The 13,125-nt window shown below is 36.9% G+C and overlaps 1 protein-coding gene across 3 annotated transcripts in view; it reads left to right on the top strand.

The window, feature by feature from the left end:
• The window catches only part of LOC111152679 (leucine rich repeat containing 28), a 156,273-nt gene that overhangs the window by 16,254 nt on the left and 126,894 nt on the right, over window positions 1-13,125 (top strand). For all 3 annotated transcript variants that reach the window (XM_022511241.1, XM_022511238.1, XM_022511240.1), the window contains exon 3: window positions 2,438-2,478. In XM_022511241.1, coding sequence (XP_022366949.1) covers window positions 2,438-2,478 — 41 coding nt within the window. The remainder of the gene's footprint in view (window positions 1-2,437; window positions 2,479-13,125) is intronic.

The following is a 13,125-nucleotide window of genomic DNA, read 5'->3' as shown; positions in this document are numbered from 1 at the left end:
AGCTGTTATTAAGCCTCTTATTAGTCCCCCCCCCCTTTGTAACTCCCCCCCCCCCCCGCCCCGCAACATTCCCCCATCCCTAGCTGCCTAGTTTGCTTAGGATGCCTTGTATGTATGCCCATAAATGGAAGTGTGTATTCTCCTTAATAGAAGAGATACCGATACTAAAAGAAACATTTTGAGGATTTGGATAGATCCTTGAGTAACATCTGAGGAAAGACATTTCCTGAAGGATCTCATTGCATATATTGCTATTAAAACATGTTGAAAAAAGAAGAAGAAGAAGAAGAATCAGCACTTGTAAACGAAATACAAGTGATTTTATAAAAAATGAGTACTCAATAAATGATTTGTTGTGTTCGTAACATTATTCGTATTCAATATTCAGCTATCCTAGAAGGACAAGGATGTATGTGTATATAGGCATACATCCTTTGGATGCTTTGGATGCCGCTGCATTTTAAATACATCATTATGCTAACTGAAATTCGTAATGTCATTTCCTTGTTGAAAATAAACCAGTGGATTTTTATTTGTTCAGAATTTTTTTAAGAAGTTTTCGCGTAATATAAGCTCTAATGATCTGTTTTCATGCCACTCTCTGCAAAATCATTATAGACCTGTGTACCCTATGGCCCAGACATACCTAACTAATGGTATTTTTCTCTTTAGAACCCAAATTGGACGATTATGATTGATTACTCAATTATGTAGCAGTTTATGCTGTGGGTACCACATATCTTAATGTAATGTTTGGATTATATGAGACATAAAATGCTCACTGTTAAAAATTCAAGTAATACTAACCAGATGGAGAATAGCAACCCTAGTCCTTTCCCTGGTGATAATCATTGTTACTAAGTTCCTATATGAAAAATTACTTTGTTATAAATATAAATCTGTCTAGTTTTCACTTTTGTTTTTCAATTAACATGATTTTTTTCAGAGGGAGAAGGGGCAGAGGGAGAGAGAGAACCTAGCAGGTTCCATGCCCACAGAACCCTACATGGGGCTCGATCTTACAACCCTGAGATCATTACCTGAGTGAAAATCAAGAGTTGGAGGCTTAACCGACTGAATCACCCAGGTGCCCCAACACAGTTGTTTTTATAACAGGATTTTTGAAAACATCAGATCTGTTCAGGAGTACTGTTAGGGAGTGAAAGCAGAAGAGATTGTATTTGCAGTTTCCCAGACATGCCTCCTTCTCCCTCCTTTTCGTATGTTGCTTCTTATGCCTGGAAGCTAACCGGAACTTCCTCCCTGCCCCACAGCAACCTCTGAAAATGTATGTTTGTCTTTCAGGACTCAAGCTATACCTAATTACTTCTAAAAAAAGTATTCCTGATTCTTTGTTGTTGAAATCTAGCCTACCCTACAGTATGTTTGGGCGTAGAATAAAATATAGATAGAGATACATATTACTTCCGACTCAGAGTGCTCCTTTAGTCTCAACAACTCCTGTCTTTGTGTAAATTTGAACTCTGTGTGTGTGTGTGTGTGTGTGTGTGTGTGTGTGTAAGAAAGAGACAGACAGACAGACAGGCTGGCTTTCAGTTACTTGCAGGAAGCTTTTCCTTTTACTCGGTGCCTCCAGCCGAGAGAAGCCTTCTTAAATTTCTGTGAGTTGGGAGTTTCTGATCTTTACAAGGGCCAGTCTTTCCAACACTTTGACTCTGGTGTAAGGCACCTGGGTTCATCCCAGTCTGTCTTCCCCATGACCCGTTTGCTGTTCTTGTCGCACCACACCCCTTAGGACCTGTGGCAGGGTCCAACTCTCCCCTGGATCCTGGACTCCAGCTTCCTCTGTTCACCCTGAGCTTAGTTAGGTCTTGGTTCCTGGCACCTGGGGATTTCCCTGATTTTTTTCCAAGGCACATGATTTGGGAGTTTAGGGGGGCGATTGTTAGTTTCCTAGGGCTGCTGTACCAAACTACATAGACTAGGTGGCTTAAAACGACAGAAATTTATTCTCTCACAATTCTGGGAGGTGGAATTCTGAAGTCAAGGTATGGGCAGGGTCGGTTCCCTCTCAGAGCTCTGAGGGAGAGAATTGGTTCCTTCCTTTCTCCTAGATTCTGGTAGTTGCCAATGATCCTTGATGTGCCATGGCTGTGTCACCCCAGTATCTGGCTCCATTGTCAGCCGGCATTCTTCCCGTGTGTGTGTCTTGTTATGAACAGTTTAATTTCTTCCGTGACTGTGGTGGAATACAAGGTTTCTAGTTTCTCCGAGAGACACTGATTTTAAGTGTTCAAATTTATAGGTTTAAATTGTATTATGGCCTATTTGAGCATAAAACCCAGACCTGCTTTATTTTTGAATTATTTTCTCTAGATTTACACCCCCCAAAAAGATAGTACTTTGTGTTTAAGCTCATTAGAAATGTTTTACATTTTTCAAAAATAAAATTTAATTCTGAGTTTTTAATTTTCAGCCAGAAAACCTTGCTCAGAAGCTTCCAAACCTTGTGGAACTGTGAGTCTGTTTATTCAAATTTAAAAAAAAAAAAAAAACAAGGATGAAAATAATTTTAAGTTATTTGAAATAATAGGATATGTCATTTTAATGTATTTATTATTTTTCTGGTATCATGGTCATAGTGTTTGTGTAGGTAGTTCTGCTAAACCCAATAATATTTTAAAAATATTTTACCATTTAAAGTTGTGTTTTAAATATCTCACCTTAAGGTAGTAAAGATAAGCTTTTTAAAACTATGAAAGATTTTTTTTTTTTTTTTTTTTTTCCTCTGGGTGCAGCCTCTTGGTCACAGAATCCTTGTGGACAGTCAGTGTAATTGGGAAAGTTTATTGCTGTTCTACTACTATATATTTGTTATTCGATATAAGCAGTCCAACAGTGTAAAAGGTTTAAGATATAGAGTGAAAACCTACTTCCCTGTGTTCTCTGTACCTCATTTGTTTTTTAGTTCTTTTGACAATTACCTCCATAATGCTAAATACTATGTTTACACCTTGGTTTTTTGGTGCATCAACTTTAAGTATCTATTGATTTACCTGTAAGGAGGATTTTTTAGAATCTTCCCCTTTCCTTCCAGCTCCCTCCTAATTTTGTTGAAGGAGGAGTTTTCATTGCTATTTCTTGTTCTCTTTATTATTTGGCAGATTTTCAAGAGGTAAAGGAAGGAAAACTAACATTACACCTCCCTCTTTAAGCTGGGAGTTTGTCATTTCTACTCCCCCCCACCATCCTTTTATTTTGAAAAGTTTCAAACAGAAAAGTTGAGAACATAGTACAATCAATACCCATATATGCTTCTCCTAAATTTAACCAATTGACGTTTTACCATATTTGCTTTTTGTTTCTGTCTCCTATCATCTCCCTTCCTCCTTCGCTTTCCAGTCCTCACATACACACACACACACAAATTTCAGACATTATGATACTTTACCCCTAAATATAGTATGTATCTTCTAAGAATAAGGGCAATCTTGCACATAATTATAATATTATCACACATTAAAAGTAATATTAATTCAGGGACACCTGGGTGGCTCAGTCAGTTAAGCTTACCATTCTTGGTTTGGTTCAGGTAATGATCTCAAGGTTGTGAGATCAAGCCCCATGTAGGGCACCACACCAGACATGGAGCCTGCTTAAGATTCTCTTTCTCCCTCTCCCTCTGCCCCTTCCCCTGCTCATGCTTTCTCTTTCTCTCTCTCTCTCAAAAAAAAAGGTAATATGAATTCAGTAATATCATTTAATGTACACTGCATATTTAAATTATCCCAATCTCCCCCCCCCAAACATACCCAATGTCTTTAAATTAGTGTTTGTCTGGTTTGTCTGATTTTTCCCTCTTGATTAGATTTAAACATCTTTGGTGATTTTTTTCTACCCTATTTGCTTTATCAAGTTTTAAATTTCATCTCATACATATATATATATATAAATATATGTGTGTATATATATAAAATATATACATTTTTTTGAAGCTTTCAAGAGTGTTGCATGCATCATGTTTTTTTACCTCTAAGTACTTCAGTGTATATTTTCAAGAAGAAAGATGTCTTAACATTATTTTAAGTCTACTTTTTGTTTTTATAAGCTCTTTACAGTTTCCTTCATATAGGTTTTGAACATTTCTGAAGTTTATTCCTAAGCATTTAATATATATTTTTTGCTATTGTAAATGAATTTTCTTACTTGTTACCTCTTTTAAGTGGTTGTTTTTTGAATACATGAGCACTTTGTTTTCGTGTGTTAACTCTATATTGTGCTACCTTGCTGGAATCTTATTGTTCGAGTTAGTTTTATGGTTGATTCCTCACGGTTTTTCAGGTATACTCTCATGTCTGAAAATACATATAATGTTGTTTCTTTTTTTCTAAACCTTATGCCTTTAATTATTTTCTCTAGTCTGATGGCATTGGCTAGTCCTTCCAGAACAGTGTGAAATTGTACTTGAGACAGTGGACATCCTTGTTTTTTTGTGACCTTAGTGGGAATACCTCCGGGGTTACCCCATAAGAAAGATACTGGCTTTACAATGAACGTATATGTAATCTATTGTGTTATATTCATTTGTATTAACAGTCTGTTGCTGCTTAACAAATTATCCAGAATGTAGTGGCTTAAACTGTGGATAGGGGTGCTTAAAAGAATGAATGCTTATTATCTCATATTTTCTGACGATCTAGAATCTGGGCTTGGCTTAGCTGGGTGTCTTGGCCTCAATGTCTCTTTCAAGGCTTGCAATCAAGGTTGTTGCCCAGGGCTGCTGTTTTCTCTGAAGGCTCAACTAAAAGAAGTATCCTCTTCTATGTTTACTTATGTGGTTATTGGCAAGATTCAGTTAATCTCAGGTTTTTGGCCTAAAGGTTGACTCAGTTCCTTGCCGGCTGTTGGCCAGAGGACTAATTCCCTTTAGTTCCTTGCCAGTTGGCCTCTCTGTAGTGTCGTTCCCAACATTGCAGCTGGCTTCCATCAGTGCAAGGAAAAAAAGAGCAAGAGAGTATATGCAAGACAGGATCCACAGTCTCTTTCTAATCTAATCATGGAAGTGACATCTCATCACTTTTGCTGTATTCTGTTCATTAGAAACAAGTCAGTAGGTCCAGCTCACACTAAGGGGAGGCTTACCACACAAGGGCCTACATGCCAGGTAGTGGAGATCGACGGGGACCGTCTTGGAGGCTACCTACCAGACTATTAATTTCTACTTTCTCAAGAATTTTTATTAGTAATGGGTGTGGAATTTATTCAAAGCCTTTTTTAGACTTGAAGGAAAAAAATTATTGAGGCCTTCAGGCAAAAAAGTGAAACAATCATGAAGATGTAGAAGACTGCCAAAGTAATACTCCAAACTGTGTTATGTGTATAGTGGTAGTCGCCTTCATACTTGATAGTGTTTTTCTTTGAGCCCTTTAGAAATATTTTTATATAATATGTATGTAATTATGTATAACATATTGTATTACATAAGAAATAACACAATATATAAACATCTATGTTTGTAATATAAATAAGTTATATAATATAAGTGAATAAATAATATATAATTCTGTGTTATGTATATTATATATAATAAGTTAGTGGGATTTTAGTCATTTTTCACTTGTATTAATATATCATTTTTCTCTGGCTACTTTCAATTTTCTTTTTTGGTTTTCAGAAATGTAACTATGATGTACCTTGGTGTAATTCTGTATTTATTTATGTTGGGAGTTTGCTGAGCTTCTTGAATCTATGAATTTATGTCTTTTCCCAAATTTGATACATTTCAACCATTATTTCTTTGAATATTTTTTATGCACTATTCCCTTTCTCCTTCTTGGGCACCATTTACACATATGTTACATCTGTTGATGTCCTGCATTCCTCTGAGGCACTGCTCATGTTTCCTTCAGTCTTTTTTTCTCTCTGCATTTTATCTTTTTTTTTTTTTTTTTAAAGATTTTATTTATTTCAGACAGAGAGCATGAGAGAAAGAGCACAAGTGGGGCAGGGGTGGGGAGCAGAGGGTGGAGCTGGGAGAGACAGGGAGCTGGGAGAAGTGGTCTCCCTGCTGAACATGGGGCTTGATCCCAGGACCCTGGGACTTAACTGACTGAGCCATCCAGGTAGGTGCCCCTTCTCTCTATGTTTTAGATTAGATAATTTATATTGATCTTTCTTCAAGTTCATAAACTCTTCCCTTTGGTTATATTCATTCTGTTATCCAGCTTTATCCAGTAATTTTTTCAGTTTTAGATCTTTCTTTCATTTGTTTGTTCATTCATCTCTCCTTCCTTTCTACTGAAATTTCCCGTCCTTACATTGCAGGCATATGTTACTTTAGATCACTCTGTATAGCTGTAATAACTACGTAAAAATTCCTTGTCTGCTGATTCCAACATCTTGGTCATTTTGAGCTTGATATCATTGTTGTTGTTGTTAATGGATCACATTTCTTGTGTTTTCCTACGTTGAATTGATTATATCCTGACAATTGGGAATGTTGTGTCTTGGTGACTGGAATCTGTTATATTCATTCAAAGAGTGTTGATATTTTTGCTTTAGCAGGCAATTCACTGGTTTGACTCAAGCAGTAAACTGTTTCCTGGAGGGCAGCTGAAATCTTGGTGCAGTTCTTTTACCTTTAGCTGGAGTTTTTTCTATATTTGCATGGTTCTGGGATTGCCATTGTTTTAGGCAAAGTTTAGAAATAGAATTTGGGGTTCCCCTTCCCTGACTCTTTTTGTCTGGTATTCTCCCTTTACCTGCCAGTGGTTGTGGTTGCCCTGAACTCTGTCTTCCTATTCTTTAGGCTGGTAGGTCTAAAGTTTTTTATCAGAATGTTAGCTGCTTTGCATGGTAACTGTCTGTACCCTGCCTTAAACTAAATGCTATTTAAAGGAGAAAAAAAACAAGGGGTGCCTGAGTGGCTCAGTGGGTTAAGCCTCTGCTTTCGGTTCAGGTCATGGTCTCAGGGTCCTGGGATTGATCCCTGCATCGGGCTCTCTGCTCAGCAGGGAGCCTGCTTCCCCCTTTCTCTCTGTCTGCCTCTCTGCCTACTTGTGATCTCTCTCTCTCTCTCTCTCTCTCTGTTAAATAAATAAAATCTTTTAAAAAATCTTTAAAAAAATAAAAATAAAAAGCAAAGCAAATCTCAAACTCACCCAATGCCATTCATTCTAAGTTTAGACTTTTTGCCAGAATTGGCTTGGTTTTGTTTACTCTGCAGTGCCTCAGAGCCCTGTGTGTGTGTGTGTGTGTGTGTGTGTGTGTGTGTGTGTTCTTCAGCATTTTAGTTGTTATCTGCTAGAGGATCAGTCTGGTAGGAGTTTATTTTCCTGTACTGAATTGGAATTTACATTCTTTTCTTTTAACCACTCTGTGTCTTTATAATTCAGGTTGGTTTATTGAAGTCAACATTAGTTGGTTCTTTGATTTTTGGCCGATCTGACAATCGGGCTGTTTAACTGGAGTGTTTAGATCACGTTACATTTAATGTGATTACTGATATGATTGAATTTAAGTCAACCATCTTACAACTTGTGTTCTGTTTGTCTCAGCTGTTACTATTTTTTTCACTCTTTCTTTCTTTAAAATTATTTTAGTGTCATGTAGGATCCCATTTACTACCGCTATTAGGAACCCATTTACTAACTCTATTTCTATTTCAGTGTTTTGTTTACATTGTGCTTCTTTAACCTGTTATAGTCCACCTTCTCATAATGCACCACTTCACATGTAATGTAGGAACCTTACATCAATGCTTCATTCTTTGTGCTATTGTATGTCTTATCATGTGTGTGTTTGTAAGTATCTATCGATATACATATATGTGTACATATCATGTGTATGTCAGTCAGGGTCCAGTTAGGAGATAGAAACCATACCTGTAGTTTAAACAGGGAAAATTAATACAAAGAATTGTTGACTAGTAAAATGTTATTAGCTACTAAAAGAAGATAAAGGACCTATGGTATGCAGAATTAGTAAGTACAAAGAGCAGATATTACTTCTGGGCTGAGGGAAAGTAGGCAGTGAAAGGACTGATGACTTAGGAGCACTCCGTCCCCTACGCTGATATTTAGACCTCTTCAGTGGAGGTCTGGCTACCACAGGAGCATACAGCCTGCTGGTGGTAGAGGAGCTTGCCAGATGGTGTAGGCTGGAGCTGCTCCATGATACCAGCTCACTGTTGCAGGAAGGCTTTGTTAGTCTGGAGCTGGTTTGTAGAAGCAGCCTGGCTAGTGGGGAGGCAGTTGCCTGAAGTGTGAGCAGGACTGCCACAGAAGTGGCCACAGGGTGGTAAGACTGTTGCCTGAGCTGGTCAAAGCTGGTCTGTAGCAGTACTTTGCCGGATGGGGAGAGGGTGGCCTGACGGTGTAGCCAAGAACTGCTACAGAGCTGGGTGGGAGCTCATAGTGTGAGAATGTGGCTTGAGGTTTTCCAAGAGGGCTGCTGAGGTGAGTGCTTCTGGGCTTTGGCTCCTGCGCTAAATAAACAATTGAAGGGCAACTGGCCCCAGAAGGGAGGGCCTTCCTGCTGCTGTCATCTGGCAAAGTCACTCCAGTGCCCTCTTTTGACAACCTAACATTAGACCAGTCATAGAAGGTAGATTTGGAGCTGACAGACTAAACTGATAACTGGCCAAAGTCATTATTTTAACTTTGAATTTAGATTGTTTATTTAAAGAAACTTAAAATGAGAAAAGTTGTCTTTCATATTAATTCTTGTATTATTCTCTCAGATTTGGTTTAACTGAATAAAGTCTTTATTTCTCCATCTTTTTTAAAATTTGAGATCATTTCAGTTTGAGATAATGTTGGATCCACATGTAATTATAAGAAATAATACAGCAAGATGCTGTGTACCCTTCTAGTTTCCACCTCTGTTCACGTCTTGCATACACATAGTATAAAGTATAAGATCAGCACCAGAAGATTGACACTGGTGTTATCTTATCCAGTGTTCATTTTCTGTGTACTTGTGTGTGTGTGTGTGTGTGTGTGTGTGTGTGCAGTTTTATCACATGTGTAGATTTGTATAATCACTATCATAGTTAAGATAGAGTACTTTCATCACTGCAAGGATTGCTTGAGCTACCCTTTTATAATCACATTTCCTGTGGCCCCCCAAACCTTGGCAACTACTACTCTGTTCTCTATCTCTGTCATTTTGTCATTTTGTTGCTGAATTCTATTTCATGGTATGGATGTAAGCAGATTCTTCAATTGTTTACCCATTGAAGGACATATTGGTGGTTTTATTTTTATCTGTAATAAATAATGTTGCTTGGTACATTTGTATACATGTTTTTTTGTGACTAAGTTTTCATTTTTCTGAGATAAATGACTAAGATGACTGTTGCTGAGTCATATGGTAATTACATGTTTCATTTTGTTGTTGTTGAGATATAATTCACATACTATAAAATTCTCCGTTCTAAGTATGCAATTCAGTGGTGTTTAGTATAATCACAAGGTTGAGCAACCATTAGTACTATCTAATTTTGGAACATTTTCATCACATCAAAAGAAACCCATTTAGCATTCATTCCTCCCTTTCTTCAATCCCTAATAACTTCTTGGTGACCAATAATCTGCTTTCTATTTTTATGGCTGTGCTTGTCTGGGATGTTTCGTGTAAATGGAATCATATAGTATGTGGCTTTTTAGGTCTTCTTGCTTTAACATAGCATGGTTTCAGGCTTCATCTATGTTGCAGCATATTTCAGAATTCATTCTTTTTTTTTTTAATGGATGTATAACATTCCATTGCATGAATATACCATGTTTTGTTTATCCAGTCTTTAGTTGATAGACATTTGAGTTGTTCACACATTTTGGCTATGCTGCATAACGCAAGTGTGAACATTCATGTAGGAGTTTATGTATGAACATATATTTTCAGTTCTTTAAGGTTTATACCTAGGAGTGGAATTGCAGTGGTAAATTCTGTTTAAGTTCCTTTTGAGGAACTGCCAAGCTGTTTTCCAAAAGATGCATCATTTTACAATTCCACCAATAATAAATGAGGATCCTAATTTCTCCACATTTTCATCATTTGTTATTTTCTCTCCTTTTGATGATAGTCATCCTAGTAGGTATGAATTGGTACCATAATTTTGATTTGAATTTTTCTGACTAATGATGTCTTTTTATGGGTTTACTCTTTGTTTATTTTTTTGGAGAAATGTCCATTCAACTCTGTTTTCCATTCTAAAATTATATTTTTGGGGGGCGCCTGGGTGGCTCAATGGGTTAAAGCCTCTGCCTTCGGCTCAGGTCATGATCCCAGGGTCCTGCAATCGAGCCCCGCATCCGGCTCTCTGCTCCACAGGGAGCCTGCTTCCCCCCCTCTCTCTGCCTACCTCTCTGCCTGCTTGTGATCTCTGTCAAATAAATAAATGAAATCTTTAAAAAATAAGTAAATAAATAAGATAAAATAAAATAAAATAATATTTTTATTGGGTTATAGAAGTTCTTTGTATATTTGAGTGCTTTATATATTTGATTTATATATTTGAGATAGCTTTATATATTTGAGGTATATAATCTATACATTTGAATGCTTTATATATTTGATATTTTATCAGATACATGCTTTTCAGATATTTTCTCCCATTCTGTGGTTTATCTTTTCATTTTCTTGATAATTTTTTATCAAGAAGTATTTGGCAATATGTGTTCTGGTATCATATCTAAGAAACTGTTTTTTTTTTTTTTTTTGCATTTAGGTCTTTGATCCATTTTGAGTTAATTTTTGCATAAGCTGCAATATAAAGGTCTACCTTCCATTTTGCATGTGCGGGTCCAAATATTTTAGCACCATTTATTGAAAAGGATACTCTTTCTCCATTGAATTGTTTCAGCACCTTTGTCAAAAATCACTTGGCCATGGACATGCGGGAAAATTTTTGGATTCTCAATTTTATTCCGTTGATCTGTATGTCTGTCTTTTTAACAGTAGCACATAAACTTGATTACTGTTAGTAAGTTTTGAAATTGAGAAGTGTGGTTCCTCCAACATTATTCCTGTTTTTCAAAATTGTTTTAGCTATTCTAAGTCTGTTGCATTTCCATGCAAGTTTTAACATCAGCTTGTCAAGTTATTAAAAAAGTCATCTGCAATTGATGATAGCAATTGCATTGACTCTTTAGTTCAATATACAGAGTGTTGCCATCTTAATAATATTATGTCTTCTAATCTATGAATGTGAGATGTCTATTTAAATCTTTGGTTTCAAAAAATAAATAAATAAATAAATAAATAAATCTTTGGTTTCTTTCAACATTTTTTTGTTTGAACATTGAACACTTTTCAGTGTAAAAATCTTGAGCTTCTTTTATTAAATTTATTCCTTAGTATTTATTCTTTTTTATTTTATCATACATAGAATGAGTTTCTTAATTCATGTTAAAATTACTCATTGTCTAATATATAAAAATCCTAGTGATTTTTGTATGTTGATCTTTTATTCTTTTTTTTTTTTAAATATTTTATTTATTTATTTGACAGAGAGTGAGATCACAAGTAGGCAGAGAGGCAGGCAGAGAGAGAGGAAGGGAAGCAGGCTCCCCGATGAGCAGAGAGCCCGATGTGGGGCTCGATCCCAGGACCCTGAGATCATGACCTGAGCCGAAGGCAGAGGCTTAACCCACTGAGCCACCCAGGCGCCCCTTGATCTTTTATTCTTCAACCTTGCTGAACTCATTTATTAACTTTTTTTTTTTTTGGCGTATTTCTTAGGATTTTCTGTATACAAGATCATGTCATCTGTCAATGAAGATAGTTTTCTTTTTTTTTTTTTTTTAAAGATCTTATTTATTTACTTGAGAAAGAGAGAGATAGCATGAGCAGGGAGGAGAGGGAGAAGGGAGAGGAAGAGGGAAAAGCAAGTTCCCAGTGAGGGAACTGACTTGGGGCTCAGTCCCAGGACCTGAGCTGAAGGCAGATGTTCAACTGACTGAGCCACCCAGGTACCCCAATAGCTTTATTTCTTACTTTCCAATCTGTAACCCTATTATTTCTTTTTCTTGCTTAATTTCCTTGACTATAACATAGAATGTTGAATAAAAATGGTGAGACCAGATATCTTTGTGTTGTTCCCGCCTAATGTTAGGGGGAAAGCTTGCAGTCTTTTGCCATTCAGTGTGATGATAGCTATAGAGTTTTCATAGGTACTCTCTATGTAATTGAGGAAATTCCCTTCTACTACTTGTTCCTTGAGATTTTTTCTCACAAAAGGGTATTTGATTTTGTCAAATGGTCTTTTTCTCATCTATTGAGATGACATATTTTTCTTTATTCTGTTAATACAGTGTATTACATTGATTGATGCTTGTATGTTGAATGAACCAACCTTGTATCAGTGGGGGTAAATCCCATTTGGTTGTGGAATATAATCCTTTTTATATTTGCTGGATTTGGCTTAGTAGTATATTGTTGAGGAATTTCGCTTCTGTATTCATGAGGGAAATTGGTCTGTGGTCTCGAGATGTCTTGGTTTTGGTATCCAGGTAATATTGGCCTGGGAATGAATGGAAAGAGTTCTCTCCTTTCTTTTCCTTTTCTTTTTTATTACTATTTTTAAAGTATCTTCTCAATTACCTTAGTGGTCAGCTAATGATTAGGCAGAGATTTCCTTAGCTGCCTGAATCCAGTAAGTCTCCCAGTCTTTGCTGAGGAGCTTTGTTCTTGTATGGTGGTAGGCCTCCACCTCTCAGCCGGCATTTGACAACTTCACCTTAGCCTTCACCTTCTCACGTAGGAGCCTCAAGTTCAGCAGAGGTGATTGCTTAGGGTATTTTCAGCTCTTCCCTGAGCATTTGCACATTTGCCTTAGACCTTCTAGATTTCCAGAAATACACCAGAGGTTTTCAGAGCTCCTATGCACATCTTACCCAACTTTTCCATTTAAAGTTTTTGGTTGCCTATTGTTTGCTCCACCTGCTGTCTATTGGCTCAGGTGGCTGTGAAGTGAAACAATTGCTCATAATTTATTTGAACTGGGGAAGAGGCAAGTTTCTAGTCAGATCAAATTAAAAACAGCTTTGCAAGTGGGGTCTTCTTCCAGGAACTGGGAAACAATTCAAATGATGACAGTTTTCTGGGAGTGAGCTCTACCCTAGTTCTGCCCCGTCAGGTGCTAGCCAGGCTTTTCACTTTGAT

This window comes from Enhydra lutris, unplaced genomic scaffold (genome assembly GCF_002288905.1).
Source record: "Enhydra lutris kenyoni isolate GAN:26980312 unplaced genomic scaffold, ASM228890v2 scaffoldscaffold29, whole genome shotgun sequence".
NCBI classification, from domain to species: domain Eukaryota; kingdom Metazoa; phylum Chordata; class Mammalia; order Carnivora; family Mustelidae; genus Enhydra; species Enhydra lutris.
This window is presented reverse-complemented; position numbering and strand designations above follow the sequence as displayed.